This window comes from Rhinichthys klamathensis, unplaced genomic scaffold (assembly GCF_029890125.1).
Source record: "Rhinichthys klamathensis goyatoka isolate OS25496 unplaced genomic scaffold, OSU_Roscu_1.1 h1tg000101l_1, whole genome shotgun sequence".
NCBI classification, from domain to species: domain Eukaryota; kingdom Metazoa; phylum Chordata; class Actinopteri; order Cypriniformes; family Leuciscidae; genus Rhinichthys; species Rhinichthys klamathensis.
Window position 1 is genome coordinate 275,334 of NW_026606640.1, and position 15,264 is coordinate 290,597.

Below are 15,264 nucleotides of genomic sequence, written 5' to 3' on the forward strand. Positions count from 1 at the left end.
AGTAATTGTAGTAAATAAAAAAAAATAATAAAGTAAAGTAAAATAAAATAAATTATGCCAAATTACAAAAAAAAACCCTCCTTGACCAAAGTGTCTAAAGAATGGTCACCTGTGCTGGTTTCAGCGGTTCCAGGGTTAGGTTGCGGGCTCAGGTGCTCCCTCACCATCTTCTGCAGGGAGCGCATGAAAACGGAAATGAGGCGGTCGATGTAGCTGGAATTGTTGCTGCAGGCGGACTTCAAGATCATCAGCGTTCCTGGAAGCAGAGGAGAGAGAAGCTGGTAACATGAAGCCCCGCTGCTCTCACGACACTGTCAGGGACAGCAAGCGACATGCGCCTGCTAATGACTTTGGGTGCAGCTTCTTTGTCCCTGTAGTTGTATTACAAGGACATTTCTGAAGAAATCTAACCGAGTTACCGGGTAAGGATAGGGACACAAAAAAAAAATCTGAGTAATGCATTTCTTAGATAACAGCTCTGGGGAGAAAAGATAAATGTAAAAAGTCACCCTCGATGGAGACACATACAGTGCATCAGTGGTAAATGTAACTCTAGAGCATTGCCAGAGCGGAATCAGGAGGCATTTATTGACCAATGATGCCATTTTGGGCTGAAATGAAACACTGGTAACTTTAGAATGTTATTCAATAGAGTTATCACTTTTTGGTTTTCAATTATAAAATAATTAAAGAGGAGTATTCTTTTGTAAAATATCTCATCTGAAAGGGATCCATATACAAGTACACCACCATCCAAACGTTTGGGGTTGGTAAGATTTTTTTAATGTTTTAGTAAGATGAATTTATTTGATAAAAGAGTTATTGTGAAATATTATCACAATTTAAAAAGAGGATTTTCAGCAGCCATTAATCCAGTCTTCAGTGTCACATGATCCTTCAGAAATCATTCTAACATACTGATTTGATGCTCAAGAACATTTTTTATTATTGTTAATGTTAAAAACTGTTGTGCTGCTTAATATTTTTGTGGAAATGGCGATATATTTTTTTCAGGATTCTTTAATGAATGGAAAGTTCAAAAGCATAGCATTTATTGTCCCTTTAATCAATTTATTGCATCCTTGCCAAATAACTAAGAGCATTTTTTTTTCAAATCATACTGAACCCAAACTTTTGAATGGTAATGTACAAAATCCAATGATAAGTATACAATTATAGGTCCCAATTTATATTAAGTGTTTATAACTACTATGTAATAACACTTTAATTAATAATTTAATAAAATGCACATTGTTTCCATACAAGCGTTTATATTTGACTTGCATTTAAAAAATGCCTGCATGTTATTACATCTGTAATTACATCAAGAATTACACTTTTAACCTTTCCCTTAAACCCATTTTTAAACCGAACCATACACAAAACCTTTCCCTAACCTTACCCATATCCCACCTCAATAGCAGCAAAAGTGTTTTGCAATACATCATGAACACAATAAGTTTTTTATGTTAAGTACTGTACATAGTAGTTAAAGACCTCTAATAAGTGTGACCATTCCACACCATTGCATTCCATACCAACTATAAGAGTTTGGTCAGCCTTTGGTCAGGTAGTAGAGCTATTCAATTCTCACCGAACAATTGAGTTGGGTTAGCGCTGCTGGCTTTCTCGTAGTTGGTGAGGCCTTCATAAATGACTTTTCCTACAGCAGCGTACAAACACTCCAGCTCCTCATACTTGGAAGCAACGGAGGATGTGCCTAAAGAAAAACCAAAATATTGGAAGAAAAATGTAAATGGTTACCCTAGTTTTCAAATGACAACAATCCTTTCAATTCCCAAAGGACAAATTGGGACAATTTTTTCTTGTTCAAGAAGCCATTCACTCAGACTTCACAGACCATCGCAACTTCAATTTCATGCCAACTTTAACAATGATGCCCCCCCAGATATCACCGATCAGAGCTTGATCTACTCACTGGGTTCTGTGGGGAAGGTGCTCATGAGTCTGGACAGGAGGGAGTGGACCGCCCTCAACACTTTGGTGTTTCCACAGGTCATGCAAGCTGCAATGCCACGCTGCAGGGGCTTGAAATGTGCGAGGATGGCTGGAGGCTGCAGCACTGACAGAAGGAAGCTGAGAATCTCCAGTCCTGTGCAGATATTGGAGAAGTTCGCCTGATTTGGCTGCTCCTGAAAAACAGAAGAGGATGCACTGATTAATAAGAGTAAACATGAACTGACACTACTGTTCAAAAGTTTGAGGTCTGTAATATTTATTAATATTTTAAGAAAAGTCTCTTATGCTTTCATGCAGTGTGTAATATAGTTGTCTGTGAATGTAAAAGATGTGCAAAGTTTCAAAGATCAAAGTGAACGATAAATAAAGTTATTGCCTCCCAAAAGAACCGGTTCTGAACTGTCTGAAACGAGTGGTCAGTAATTTCAGTCTTACTTCCTGCATGAACCTATACCAGTTTGTAGAAATGTGCATAATGCTAGCCTATGATTTTCAATGGCTGCCTGCAAACAACTTTTACTTTGACTCGCCCTCAAACACTCTAGTTGTAGCTGAGCCCTGGAAGAGTTTGGTTTGTGTTGTTGTCATGCTGAGAAGACGCTGTTGTCTGTGCTACAAAAGCAATGCATCCATTTCCAAGGAAATTCAAATACGGCAATAGCGTTTCCGAGATGTGCCAATCACAACGAAATGTGAAAATCAGATCAGAGGAGGCTCTTGAAAAAGAGGGGTTTAGAGCAACTCTGGCCCTGACATACTTACCTGCAGAGCTTACTTACAACACTAATAAAACACACCTGAACAAGCTAACCAAGATCTTCAGGATTACAAGAAAGCTGCAAGAAGGGGAGTTAGATTAGAGTTGGAGCTAAACTCTGCAGGAAAGTGGATCTCAAGGACCAGAATTGCCCAGCCCTGGTTTAGAGGGACTGGATCCTTGATAGAGCCGTTTCAGACACTGTGAGAAAAGAGGTGATGCTGCAATGTATATTGTGAGAAAATAAAAGGTGTTTTTTTTTTTTTTACTTCGGATGGATGTAAAACCTATTGTGGGAGACCTCCATAACAAAATTAGGAACCTTTAAAGTAGCATATTTATAACTGTGTTGGCAAGGCTTAATTTTCAGCATCATTACTCCAGTCTTCAGTGTCACATGATTCTTCAGAAATCATTCTAATATGGTGATTTGGTGCCCAAGAAACATTTCTTATTATAATTAATGCTAAAAACAGTTGTGCTTAATATTTTTGTGGAAACCGTGATACATTTTTTCAATGTTTTCATAACATTATAAATGCCTTTACTGTCACTCAAAAGTTAATAAATGATGACATCTAACTGGACTACTGAAACTTCTGGGGTCACACAAAGCTTTAAAATTAATTAACACAGTAAATCTCTTTATTCTCTCATTTATGTCAAGTAGTGCACAGGCTTGTCACAATGAGTAAAAACCAGTGCTGATTAGGTTTCAGGGGCTACTGAATATTGACAACTATGGTCTGGCCCCTGAGGGCTGAGGGACTGACAGACAGACCTCCACAAAGCCAAAGCTGTCCATGCAGCCTGTTCTTTAATCACTGACAAGCCGGCACAATGAGATGGTAAAAGCCCCTAAGATTTGCAGCACTGTTCATTAGTTTGGATAAGAGCACCTGAAAAGATCACCTCACTCACTCAACAGGGCTCTGGGGCACAGCCGATGAGTGACCTGTTTGTCAAACTCATGCCACAGGAAGTGTCATTGACCCACTCTGAAAATAAAGATGGAAAGGATGCAGGGCTCTAGACTGACTAAGGCCCCATCCACACTACTGCGTTTTAGTTTAGAAACGGAGAATTAAAACGAATACGATCTCCGTCCACACCAGCGTTTTAGCTGCGTATTAGAATTGATCTCCGTCCACATTAAAACGACTGAAAACGCGGATCACGTGACCATTCACCAACACTGGGCATGCGCGTGCCGGTGTAAACACAACTTCATTGATAAAATTATCCCACCATGCTCTGGGTTAACCCCAAACCGACGCTCCTTGTACGGTCAACGCCGCCGCTGCACACGGGAATTGTCACAGATCGCTCGAATAATAGCTTGACTCCGGCGCATGTAGGCAGTTATAGCAGTGTAAAATGCAGAATTTACTTGAACAACAGCTGCTAGCAAAGATATACGCCATGACTGATGACACCCGATCATAGAGCCGAGCGTGAGCCTCTACTACGTCATCGTTTCTAAAGTCCTCCGTCTTGACCCGTCTACACTAAAACGCCCTCCGGAGTTTCAAAACGAAAAACGGATAGGCAGCGTTTCTAAACTTCTCCGTTTTGGGTCTCCGTTTTTGCCGTTTTAGTGTGGATGGGAGGTGCAAACGTAGCAAAAGGTCTCCGTTTTTAAACGAAAACGCAGTAGTGTGGACGGGGCCTAAATGGACGCATTTTGTGACCTTTTTTCCTGCCTGTGCGACTAATTTTGTTAGAGGTCACACTGGTGTCTCTACCAATTTGAGTAACTGATAAGCGTTGCCATTTCTGTTGTGTATGATATACATTAAATGCAGCAAGTGGAAAGAAACAGAGCTACTCGTTTGAACTGTCTGTTCCACGTGGACGATTTATCAACTCTGCTCAAAAGACAGCGCAGCGCAAGCTACACGCAGACCATCTCCATCACGTGGCCACTAAACAGCAATGTGAGATACAGAGAAACGTGTTTGAGATCAGCACAGAGTTCTTCTTTGCAAACCACTAATATCTCGTTGATTTAAACTAGTTTAAAGCCAGATGAAACAGTGCTGACATTCAAAAACGAAACGTGTCAATAATCAAGTTAGAAGGCTTTTCAATCCACAAATCACCAACATTTACCATGGATTTACTATAGTAACATTAACTGTAAACATGGTATTGTGGCATTAATATGGGATAATCTTAAATTTGATTATATTATTGTTATAACATAGACATGTATATTAAAGTAATTGAATATAATTACAGTATTTGTTAAAATATATAATTTTTTTGCATTTGTATTTATACTTCATGTGTTTCGGATAATATTACAAATATAAAACCATAAAGTTACTTTTTGCATGGTAGTGAGGTACATTACAGACGACCAATTGTAACAGTAGAGTTCTAACACACTGTCAGAATACTTAGAGTTCACCCTATATAAATTAGGTTGTTACAACGTTTATAGATGTTAATGTTTTTGTTAATGAAAATAAATTTACGTTGGCATCTCTAGCTACTGTCAACTCAAATTACGGTCAAATTTGCATTTTCAAGAAACTAAACATGTAATACTAATAATTCATATTATTAATTCTTATATTTGGTGCTACCAAATCAGGCGCTGGTACCACCATCTGTGTCATCTCTCTGCCATATCAGAGCATTTCAATCACTGGCCTATATGAGCATAGGGAGTCGCATAACGGTCTGCCCTAAAAAAGATTTGATAGTTTGGTGTGTCCAAACAACAGGAAGCCCATTGCTTCTTAACAGGTGGAGTGAGAGAAAATGGGAGTGAGGGATGGGAGGTTACAGTGATAATAGTGCAGGTGGCTGACGCTCACTAACTGAGAGATGTTCTCTCAGATGACAGCTGAGTTAGTCACACCAGTGAACTCCAAAGAAAGAAAAATCATTCATAAGAGGGAGGATATCGATTTTGCTGGCATCAAAACTGCTCTTGGAAAGGCACTGGAAATAATGAAGAGGGATGTGAGAGGAACAGGATATGGCGGTCTTCATCTCCAAGACGAACACTTCAAGTCTTGTTCACACCAAGACGAAATTTTGCAATAAACATTTTAATTTGAACGATCGGCTGTTAATGAGTCTGTTCAGATTGACACAAACATTCGAATGCCATCAATGCGCCATCAATTTGTCATTGATCAGTTCTAATCTTTTTTCCATGACACTGCAAAGAAAACCACCCAACCAATAGGATTCACGATTTTGATCACATGCCCAGAGCTGCAGCTGTTACATAAAACCACACAACATGGTGGCACTCACGAGCAGAGTATTTTGCAAAGAGATATTTCACTAATGGCATATAAAGAACCCGGAACTCTCGTCTCTGTATTCTTGTGTTTGGCGTTCTCTGATTAAGACCATTGCGAAATAACATGAAAACATGCAAATACTGTTTGACTTCTTTTCTTCTCCATGACAAGCAGGTGTCAGAAACAAAGTTACGTAGCGCTTTGTGTCTAAAGTAACCAGGGTATTTCTGCTTTGCTAAATGTGCCACCTACAGACAGAGAGTGAATTTGCATTTTCCTTCAGCCTGTTTTACGCACTAGTCTGAACAGACAAATCACACGCAAAAAACAGACTAAATTTCCATTACAAACATTCCTGTTGGTTTGCACAGACTTACATTTGTCAAACTCTTATGAGGTTATTTTTTTTACAATGAGACAAGAACTAATAAATCTCACATTCAGACTCAAATGTAGTCATGGCCTAGCTATTATACACGTAATACATTGAACAGCGATGCTCTTCCTGGCAACAAGACTTCAAATCCATATCCCTGATCCCACTTCCTTCCTTCTCACTATTGTTGCCAGTCTCATTCATAAATAAATAAATACATATTTTTTTTATATATAAGAATAAAGGAAAAGATACCAAAAACCCATAAAGCTTAAAATGCACCATTTCTGGTATAAAAAAAAATCTCAGACACTTCAAACTTACCACTGTCATGAGGAGCTTGTCGAACCACTGCAGTTTAAGTTCGGCACGGGGCCACATATCTGGCCTGAGGGCAGTCTTCATGAGGTTCACACAGCGACGGGACAGCAGCTCACCGGGCGAGCCAGCTACATTAGTGCTATCATTCACCTGCAAACACAGAGCAGGATTTAGCCTGTATAAGTATTAGTGAACGCCTCAGTAAGATTCACTTAGCAGGTATGAAATAACAACCTGGCAGGCGATGCGGATGAGGAAGTTGACTACGGTGTCTGTGTGCTGCTTCTCCACAGGTTTGGTAAGTAAAGCCTCGGTGCCTGGCATCGACTGACTGCGGCTAAAGACCTGCACATACCAACACAAACATAATACAGCCAATGTGCTTAAACATGGCAGAGTCCATCAGGGTACAGAGCGCAAAAGACTGATTACAGTGGTCACACTCAGGCGTCAGCGAGCGGTTTAAGGTTTCCTCACCGTGCCGACAGTACCAGCAGCAGTGCGGAATCTCTTCACGTCTTGTGCCGAATCAACAGATATTCCTCTCTTCATAGCAGCAGAGGCTCCGCTCGTACCCTCGCCCACACTTACTGAATCAGCCTCCGATTCCGGCTGCAAAAAGAAATTCACACCCAATAAACTGCCAGAATCTAAAGCACAATACATTTTAATCACAGAAAACCAAAACTTTTTTTCAAAACTGATTATGCCATCTTATTTCCTGGCGACAGACCTGTTGGTCTTTGATTCTCTGGAGCTCCCACTTGATGACCACCTCAGCTAAATCCACTGCCAACTTCCTCTGTTCGATAGTCACACTAGGGGTGAAGCCCAATCGCTGCATAGCACTGATCATGTGCTGAACCAGGTGATGTCTCACTGGGTAATATACCTGTAAACAGAGAAACATACACTATCAAACTCTACAAAAAAAACTAAATGTTATATGAACCACCAAACGAACTAATAGCTTAAGCTATGCAATATAAATTGAACATTGTGAATATCGGATAATACAATTAAATAAGCAATAAAGTATCCCCAAAGCAAAAGTCAAAATATATAGATATTTTAAGCTATTACTACTAAATCTATTACATCAAAAAATATGATTATAAATCAAATACACAGTGGATATGCACTAGCTGTACTATGGGAGACATTAGTATGACAATTATCTTTATGGTGAGTTAAGTGATGTTACATACTCTGAAGTGCTGTACAATGAGATGAAGTATATGAACAAGTTGGGGAACTGTGTGGCCCTCCTCCACAATGATCTTGCGGGTCCAGTGCGTGAGCATTTGATGACCGTCCTCCATCCGAGCAGGTACAGCAGGTGTGAGAATTGCCATGGCCTGCCGAACAATGGCACGTGCCTCCATAGTATGAGCCTTTAGCAGACTATGGAAAACCTGCATAGAAGTAGTTCACAGTAGAAGTTGACTGAAGTGACTTCCCAAAAAACTTGGAGTAGCAAAAGCTCTATCCTTTAAAATACTGAGGTAAGTGAGGAATTTGGGTTTGAGAAATGCATTTTATCAGCAAAGGGTCTGAAAACATATTTGTTTGTATATGTGTAATGTATGTTATGGGTTAATTATTTCAGAAAGAAAATGACAGATTCAACAGCCCACATCTGTAGGTTCTTTTAATTTCATCATGGCCCGAGCCAATAAATTCTAGACAAACAGGCAGAAAAAGGTAAACCTCCTTTTTTTTAGAGGTAATGATCTTTTAGTCTTTTTTTATTTAAAAAGATCACTTCTATCAAAATTGTAATATTTTTTTTAAGTTATAATTCTGATTTCCTTCAATTGGTATGACTTCACAAAGACATATAGAATCTAAAAATTTATAAATTGTTTCAATAAAATGAAAAAATAGAAAAACAATTGCTTTGACATATTGACTCTAACTTTTAAAAGTTTGGGGTCAGCATGTTTTTTTTAAAAGAAATTAAGTTTTATTTAGCACGGTTGCTTTAAATTGATCAAAAGTGACTGTAAAAGCATAAATGTTACAAAAAAGCTCTATTTAAAATATAAATATTTCATAAAAATATAAACATGTAAAACTATTTGCAACAATGATAAGAGACCTTCGTATTAACAAAATCAGAACATTAGAATGATCTCTGAATGATCATGTGACACTGAAGACTAAAGTCATGTTTGCTGAAAGTTCACCTTTGTCATCAGAAGAATAAATTACATTTTAAAAGAAAAAAGAAAAGTTTTTTTTAATGAAAACTGCTTAAATAGTCAAAATGGCAATATTGTGAAATGTTATGAAAGTTTATTGATAAAATAAATGCAGCCTTGGTAAGAAACATACTTTAAAACCCCCAAAAATATATATCTTACAAACCCCAAACCTTTGAATGGTAGCGTACATTTTCAAAAACATTTTTTGATGCACAAAAAAACCTGATTTTAGGTAATACATTTAAAAAATGTACTTATTTGTATATTATATATTATACACACTTATATTTGATATATTTCCCAATATCATATTTGATATCATCAGCTGTTGATTATAGTAAATGATTAAACCTGGACAATTTTCACAGGCTTGCTGTTTTTTCTCCACGTCAAAGACTGAGTTAACAACTGTTAAAGAAATTATTTCTCTTACTTTTTTTGGACCAATATTTTCTGCCTCTGTTCAATCGGACAAAATTAGATAAAGGCATTTCATAGTATTTTTGGCAGTTGAAATTTTGGTGCCTGCTCACCTGTAAAACAATCTTCTTGTGAATGGCAAACTTGGCAATAATGTGAGCCAGCAAGAGGTGGCCGCTGTACTTGCAGGCCGGATCCACACAGGTTTTGGGGAGCAGGCACGGCCAAGCAAAGGTCATGAGACGCCTCAGCTTGCTGTTCCTGCTCTTGTTGTTGTCATGGATGTGGTGGGGGGCGTGCTCTACCAGCAGGGTCGAGAACTGAAGCAGGTAGATCCTCAATGAGTCTGCCAGATCGGCCTGCTTCTCAGGGTCAAGTACCTGCAAAAACGATAGGCATGTGTCAAAAGACACTAAAAGATGCATTGTCTTCAGTGCCGTGATGCCACAGCTGTGATGTACAGCAGATTTAAAAGTATATTTCAACTTCAACAGGTTCCTCTCCTGCTGGAGGTGTTGAAAACAGACCCTGGAAACAAACAGACTGATTGGTTTGCTCTTTGCAATGATTACCAGCTGGGGAGAGACAATCAATTTAAGCATGAAATAAATGAAGGCTATTAACCTTCACCTCTGTGTCTCATTGGGTTAGTTTGAAAAACAAACACTATGACCTTAAGTGATGCCTTGAAATTTCGGCCAGTGAAATAACAGCCAGAGGTCATCGTAGATGAAGTAGTGACTCGATAAAGAGAGAGTGACAGCACTGCCACTGCAGCTGGTCTGGAGGTGCTGTATAGGGTTTACCTTGGTGATGAAGACACTAGTGATGCTCTCAGGGTTGTCACCCTCTGGATTGGGCGGCCCAAGGAGTTGCTCACCTTCCCCTTTCTCAAAGCTGTGCAGGAAGGCTGGGTTCAAGATGTGCTGCAACACCTGGACAACAGACAAAAATAATATACAAGCAGCATTAATTTATTTACATCAATAAACAGACACATTCCTAGTCCTTTGATATTCTCAAATGAGCCGTATTACTATTGTTGGAGGGGGAAAAAAGACAAAATTAAGTTTGTTTTTTTCTTATTGACCCAGACTTGGCTTTTAATTCAAATGCATATTTAAGTTTGTTTCCATAGAGTTTGGTTTACATTTTGTTTAGATAAAATATAATATAATAAAATATAATAATAAAATATAATCATTGTTAAAATATGATAATAAATAATTATTTATAATAATAATTATTATTATTATTGATAATCTACATAGTTTTAACCATCGTATTTACTAAATTGATTGAATTTGCTTAAATGATCAACACCAGGGCAGCTTTGGAAGCTCCGGCATTAATAAAGCCATTTAAATGTATGAAGAGAACAGAAAAGACAGTCAGGCACAACGTGGCAGCCCAGATTCAGTTCATTTGAAAGCTCACTGTTATTAACCACTCTAATGATCATCATATTACCGTCATCAGCTAATTGTTACCATGTTTTTAGATGTTCAAAACCCCTAATTCCTCCTACCTTGACTTCCCAGATGTCACCTCTTATGTGTTATATATTTAGTGTCTTTGAACACTAATTTAAGCTATGGGATAATACTAGCTTTGTACTTAGACGAGACGATAGTTTGTCTAGTCACACAATGATTGTGTCGTTTGGTTGGTAGCTGGAGTGTGCATCAGCGTGTGGATTTATTCAAACATTGGTGCCGTAGGGCTGCAGGTGTTCCTTCATTATCCCTCGTCCTAATGAGCCCCTCTCCCTTTCACATGAGTGATGGATCACAACAAATCCTTTTCTACACAATCCATCACAGCCCAAACCACCGAGGCTCCAGCTGCCTGAAAACATCACCTTAAACGTGTATTCTGTTAAGAGCGTGCAGCTGCTGAGCTCTCCTGGGAAATGTTTGGGATGCAACGTCTGTTTGGCTGTGAGAGGTGATATAGCAGAGCAGGAACGGCCTCAGCCATCAAAACTGTGAAGACGATCTGCCAATGAACTGCTACCGTTTCTCAATGTCATTGTAGAGGGTGGCATTTGGAGGAGAACATCCAGTTCATTTTAATCAACTGGCATTTGATCTTTTTCTCAAACTTGATGGAATTCTTTCACATGAATAAACATGAAGTGGGAATAAGAAGAGCAGCCTTGAATACCACAATGACCCGTTTACGGTGGGTCCATGTACTCCAGGTAGTGCTCGCCCACTATAAAAACCCCTTCATAGGGCTAGACAATAAGGATGCTCATAGAATCAAAACAGAAGGGACCATTGTCAAAAATGCTGCATTAAAGTATCTGTATTACGGGAATACTGGATTCTAAACAACAAAGAAATTACACAATTTATCAAGACACTTGAAGCAGATAGAAGGGGAGAAACACCCAGAAACCCCTCATGTGTGACACTCCTAAGTATAAGGGGCTTTCCTAGCCATTAATGCTTGGATAACTAAGTCTCCTTCGATTAAAAATAATGGCTAGTAGTGCGGTGGCTGGAATATATGTAAACCTACCAACATCCGTTGCCATGATTTTTGGAATGACTTATTGCGAGAGGAAAAAATTAAGTTTTAGTCGCATAACATCGGTTAATGGAAACGTCGTCATTTCGCAATAGTTTTTTTATCGACATTTAGAAAACATCGCAAAAGGTTTGCGCAAATCTGTAATGGAAACGCAGCTAGTGATGGGGAAAATGTCACCAAAACAAGTTACTGGTGCATGTGAGCTAGAAGAAAAAGTTCTCATCTTCAACAGGGATGATTAAAGGCAAAGTTTTAATAGCAATGGCTATTGGAGTAATCTGCAGATAAATATTCATTAGCGTTCTTCACAGACTTCGGTTAAGGGTGAAGACGTGCCTCTGGTCGTGTCATGCACGGCCAGTCTCTGTCACCTTCGCCTTTTCAAACATACATATTCAGAAGGGGCTGTGGTTGTTATCCGCATTAGATGGTCAGTGCTAAGAGAGCGTGACGCTGAGCCACTCTGAACAGAAAGGTGGAATTTATAATGTTGGCCATAGAGGTCCGTGTCATAACATCAGACACACTCATGCTAGCCCAAAATGAGAGATCTTCACAAAGGCAAAATTCATCATTTCTCCTCGCATGTTAAAACTCACAGCAGTATAAATGGTATAACCTCACCTTTGCCTTAAGCTCATCGTTGAAGTGTGGGTCATTGAACTCCACAAAGCGGAAGAAGAGTGCTCGTTTGTGCGTGATGCTGTAGTTCTTGGGGATCTCCTCCTCCATGTACTCCTTCAGGAAGGTCATATTGCACAGGAAGCGGCCAGTGAAGGCTCTCAACAGCTGAAAGAGCAGCTCAATCTCAGAGTAGTTGCGTCTGAAGGAAAATACACAACTTTAGTTTCAAAATCAAAGCGAAAACACGTTTTTTAAATTTTCAAAGCTAATAACACTTAAAATATTTGCAACATTAGTGAAGTGTGTCTGCACCACCAAACAGACAACACTTACTTGCAGTAGCTAAGCAGACAGAACGCTAGAAGTTTGGGCTCTTTCCAGTTGGTTGCAGCCATGTTGTCTTTGCGGTGGCGTTCCTGGAAGGCCTCGCTGACCCATACTCGTCTGAGTTGACTCACTAGAGAGTGCTGACCAGCCAACCAGCCTTCATCATTTTTCACAATGATGCTTATGATCTGAGGAAGTGTATGAATGATCATTAATATTCAAGCTCTACAAACAAGCACATTAAATCAAATCTAACAGTAAATGATTCTGTTAAGAGAGTGTGGCCCACCTTGATGGCCTGGAACTGCAGATCAAGGCGGGCAGTGCTGGTGGAGGGAGAACCAGGTCTCACAGTTGCTGCAGGCCCAGCTGGAACCAGCAGAGGGACAAACCGATTTGGGTTAGAAGCCAAGACATCTCGAAGTGGCTTGGCATCTTTGTGCTTCAAGAAGCTCTGCAAATGAATAATGGTAAAAAGGAAATTTATGAAGGAATTTTTTATTTACATTCATAACACACTAATGGCAAGATGTTTTTTTTTAACAAAGGCACAAAAAACAGTATGAGGTAAAGAGAAGAACAACAATAACAAACACACCATAAACATGCGGCTCCACTGTGGGTCGTTGAGAGTGGCCTCCATCATGAACAGCTCCACTGTTTGAGATGGGTGACGCGTCAGGAACTTGATCAGCGGCTCTCTAAAAGGACTGCCTGCCTGTGGAGTAACAAGACGAAAACAAAATAATTGCATAAAACCACAATATTCACATTGCATAAAATAGCCTACAAATTAGTAAGCTCACCAAGGCTGCATTCATTTGATCAAAAACGCAATGTTATGAAATATTATTACAATTAAAGATAACTTTTCTATTTCAATATATTTTTTAAATGAAATTTCTGTGATGGCAAAGCCAGTACTCCAGTCTTCAATGTCACATAACCCTTTAGAAATCATTCTAACACACTGATCTGGTGCTAAAGAAACTCTTTCTTTTTCGGGGCAGTCGTGGCCTAATGGTTAGAGTCAGACTGGTAGTGTGTTTCAATAAAGTCCATTCAATGATTTACAAATATGCCCTATTAGTGTTTGAACAATCTTCATTTGTGGGCTGATATAAATATTGATGTGTGATTATCTTTGATTCTTTATCATGGTTTCTTATTATCTTTGACATTTTATTAGTGTATTGTGCAAGTCACTTGAATATTTGATCAATTAACAGGCCCAGTTCAAACTAACTGAACCGGCATTCCCTTTAGCTGCAGATTAGAGCTAAAGTCTTGTACCTCTATGAGCATTGCTCTCTCCGTCTTCATGACCACTTCCAGCAAAGGTTTGACCAGGGTCTGTGGAGCAGCTGGTATCAGATGGAAGAGGTTTATAATGGCTGAACAGATCCTCATTTCCTGCAGAGGTGAACAGAGGAATGCATCACAATGATTGTTAGTGATAACCAGTAGTGGAAAACCAAGCCTACCTCCTGTAATATATAATCAATAGTGACAAGTTGGGGAACATTTCCTGAAAAGACATCACAGAACCATTGAGGCATCATAAGATAGCAGGTTTGAGAGGGACCACCTCAGAAATGTAAAACGTAAGGATCAAACACAACACCACAGACACAGAGATACAGTTACAAAGACTCCACTAGCACAGATAAATCACGAGCACAATGAGAGCGGAGCCAGTGAAGACCCCACAGCAGGCCGCCATCTCACCTCTACACCCTCCATGGCAGGCTGCGCCAGAACAGGAGACAACAAACAATCAGCAAAGCAGTGTGGGTAATGAGCACTGTATGGATTGAGGGGATGGGTTCAGGTGAATGGTGGGGTGTGTGTGTATTTCTGTGCAGAGAAATCTTCCTTCTGGGCTGCGCACTTGTTGTTGCCAACTCAAGTCGCAAAAAAAATTCAGTGCAGAAGGCAAACTCAAAAAACTTGAGGTAAAAAAGCTAGAGTATTTTTATTATTATTATTGGAACAGGCAGCATTTCAGCTGGACTCAATCCACAGGTCTATTGATTTTCAGTGTGAAAACTGAAAGTGGGATAAATCTTGTGCGGTAATAGGGCATCCTACAAAGGTATAGGGATTAAGATCATAGTGCTAAATAACGCATAACCGCAAAACCAATGATCGTTTCTAAACATTTAAACACATTTTAATTATTTTGACAGAGAACAAGTACTGCATAACCTCTCTATAATTTAATAACAGACAGGTACCATAAATATTTTCAATAATATTTTGTATTGGGGATCATATTTTATATATACATACACGCATTATATTGTATTGCACATATCTAAGTGAATCTCACAAAACCTAACAGGAATTGTCAAAAAAAGAAAAGAAACTGCATGAAGAGAACAATCTACTATTATGATCAGATATTAGAATTTTTTGTATTGAGATTATTTTCAGGACAATTAAGCACAT

General features: G+C 39.1%; 1 protein-coding gene across 1 annotated transcript in view; it reads right to left on the reverse strand.

The window, feature by feature from the left end:
- The window catches only part of trrap (transformation/transcription domain-associated protein), a 103,098-nt gene that overhangs the window by 48,471 nt on the left and 39,363 nt on the right, over nt 1-15,264 (reverse strand). The window contains exons 32-47 of the mRNA XM_056253031.1: nt 14,542-14,562; nt 14,107-14,226; nt 13,412-13,531; nt 13,103-13,267; nt 12,820-13,001; nt 12,487-12,685; nt 10,131-10,259; nt 9,438-9,704; nt 7,906-8,112; nt 7,431-7,589; nt 7,175-7,309; nt 6,932-7,042; nt 6,701-6,847; nt 1,940-2,153; nt 1,595-1,720; nt 110-256 (exon numbers count right to left, since the gene is read on the reverse strand). Of these exons, the coding sequence (XP_056109006.1) occupies nt 110-256; nt 1,595-1,720; nt 1,940-2,153; nt 6,701-6,847; nt 6,932-7,042; nt 7,175-7,309; nt 7,431-7,589; nt 7,906-8,112; nt 9,438-9,704; nt 10,131-10,259; nt 12,487-12,685; nt 12,820-13,001; nt 13,103-13,267; nt 13,412-13,531; nt 14,107-14,226; nt 14,542-14,562 (2,449 nt within the window). The remainder of the gene's footprint in view (nt 1-109; nt 257-1,594; nt 1,721-1,939; nt 2,154-6,700; nt 6,848-6,931; nt 7,043-7,174; nt 7,310-7,430; nt 7,590-7,905; nt 8,113-9,437; nt 9,705-10,130; nt 10,260-12,486; nt 12,686-12,819; nt 13,002-13,102; nt 13,268-13,411; nt 13,532-14,106; nt 14,227-14,541; nt 14,563-15,264) is intronic.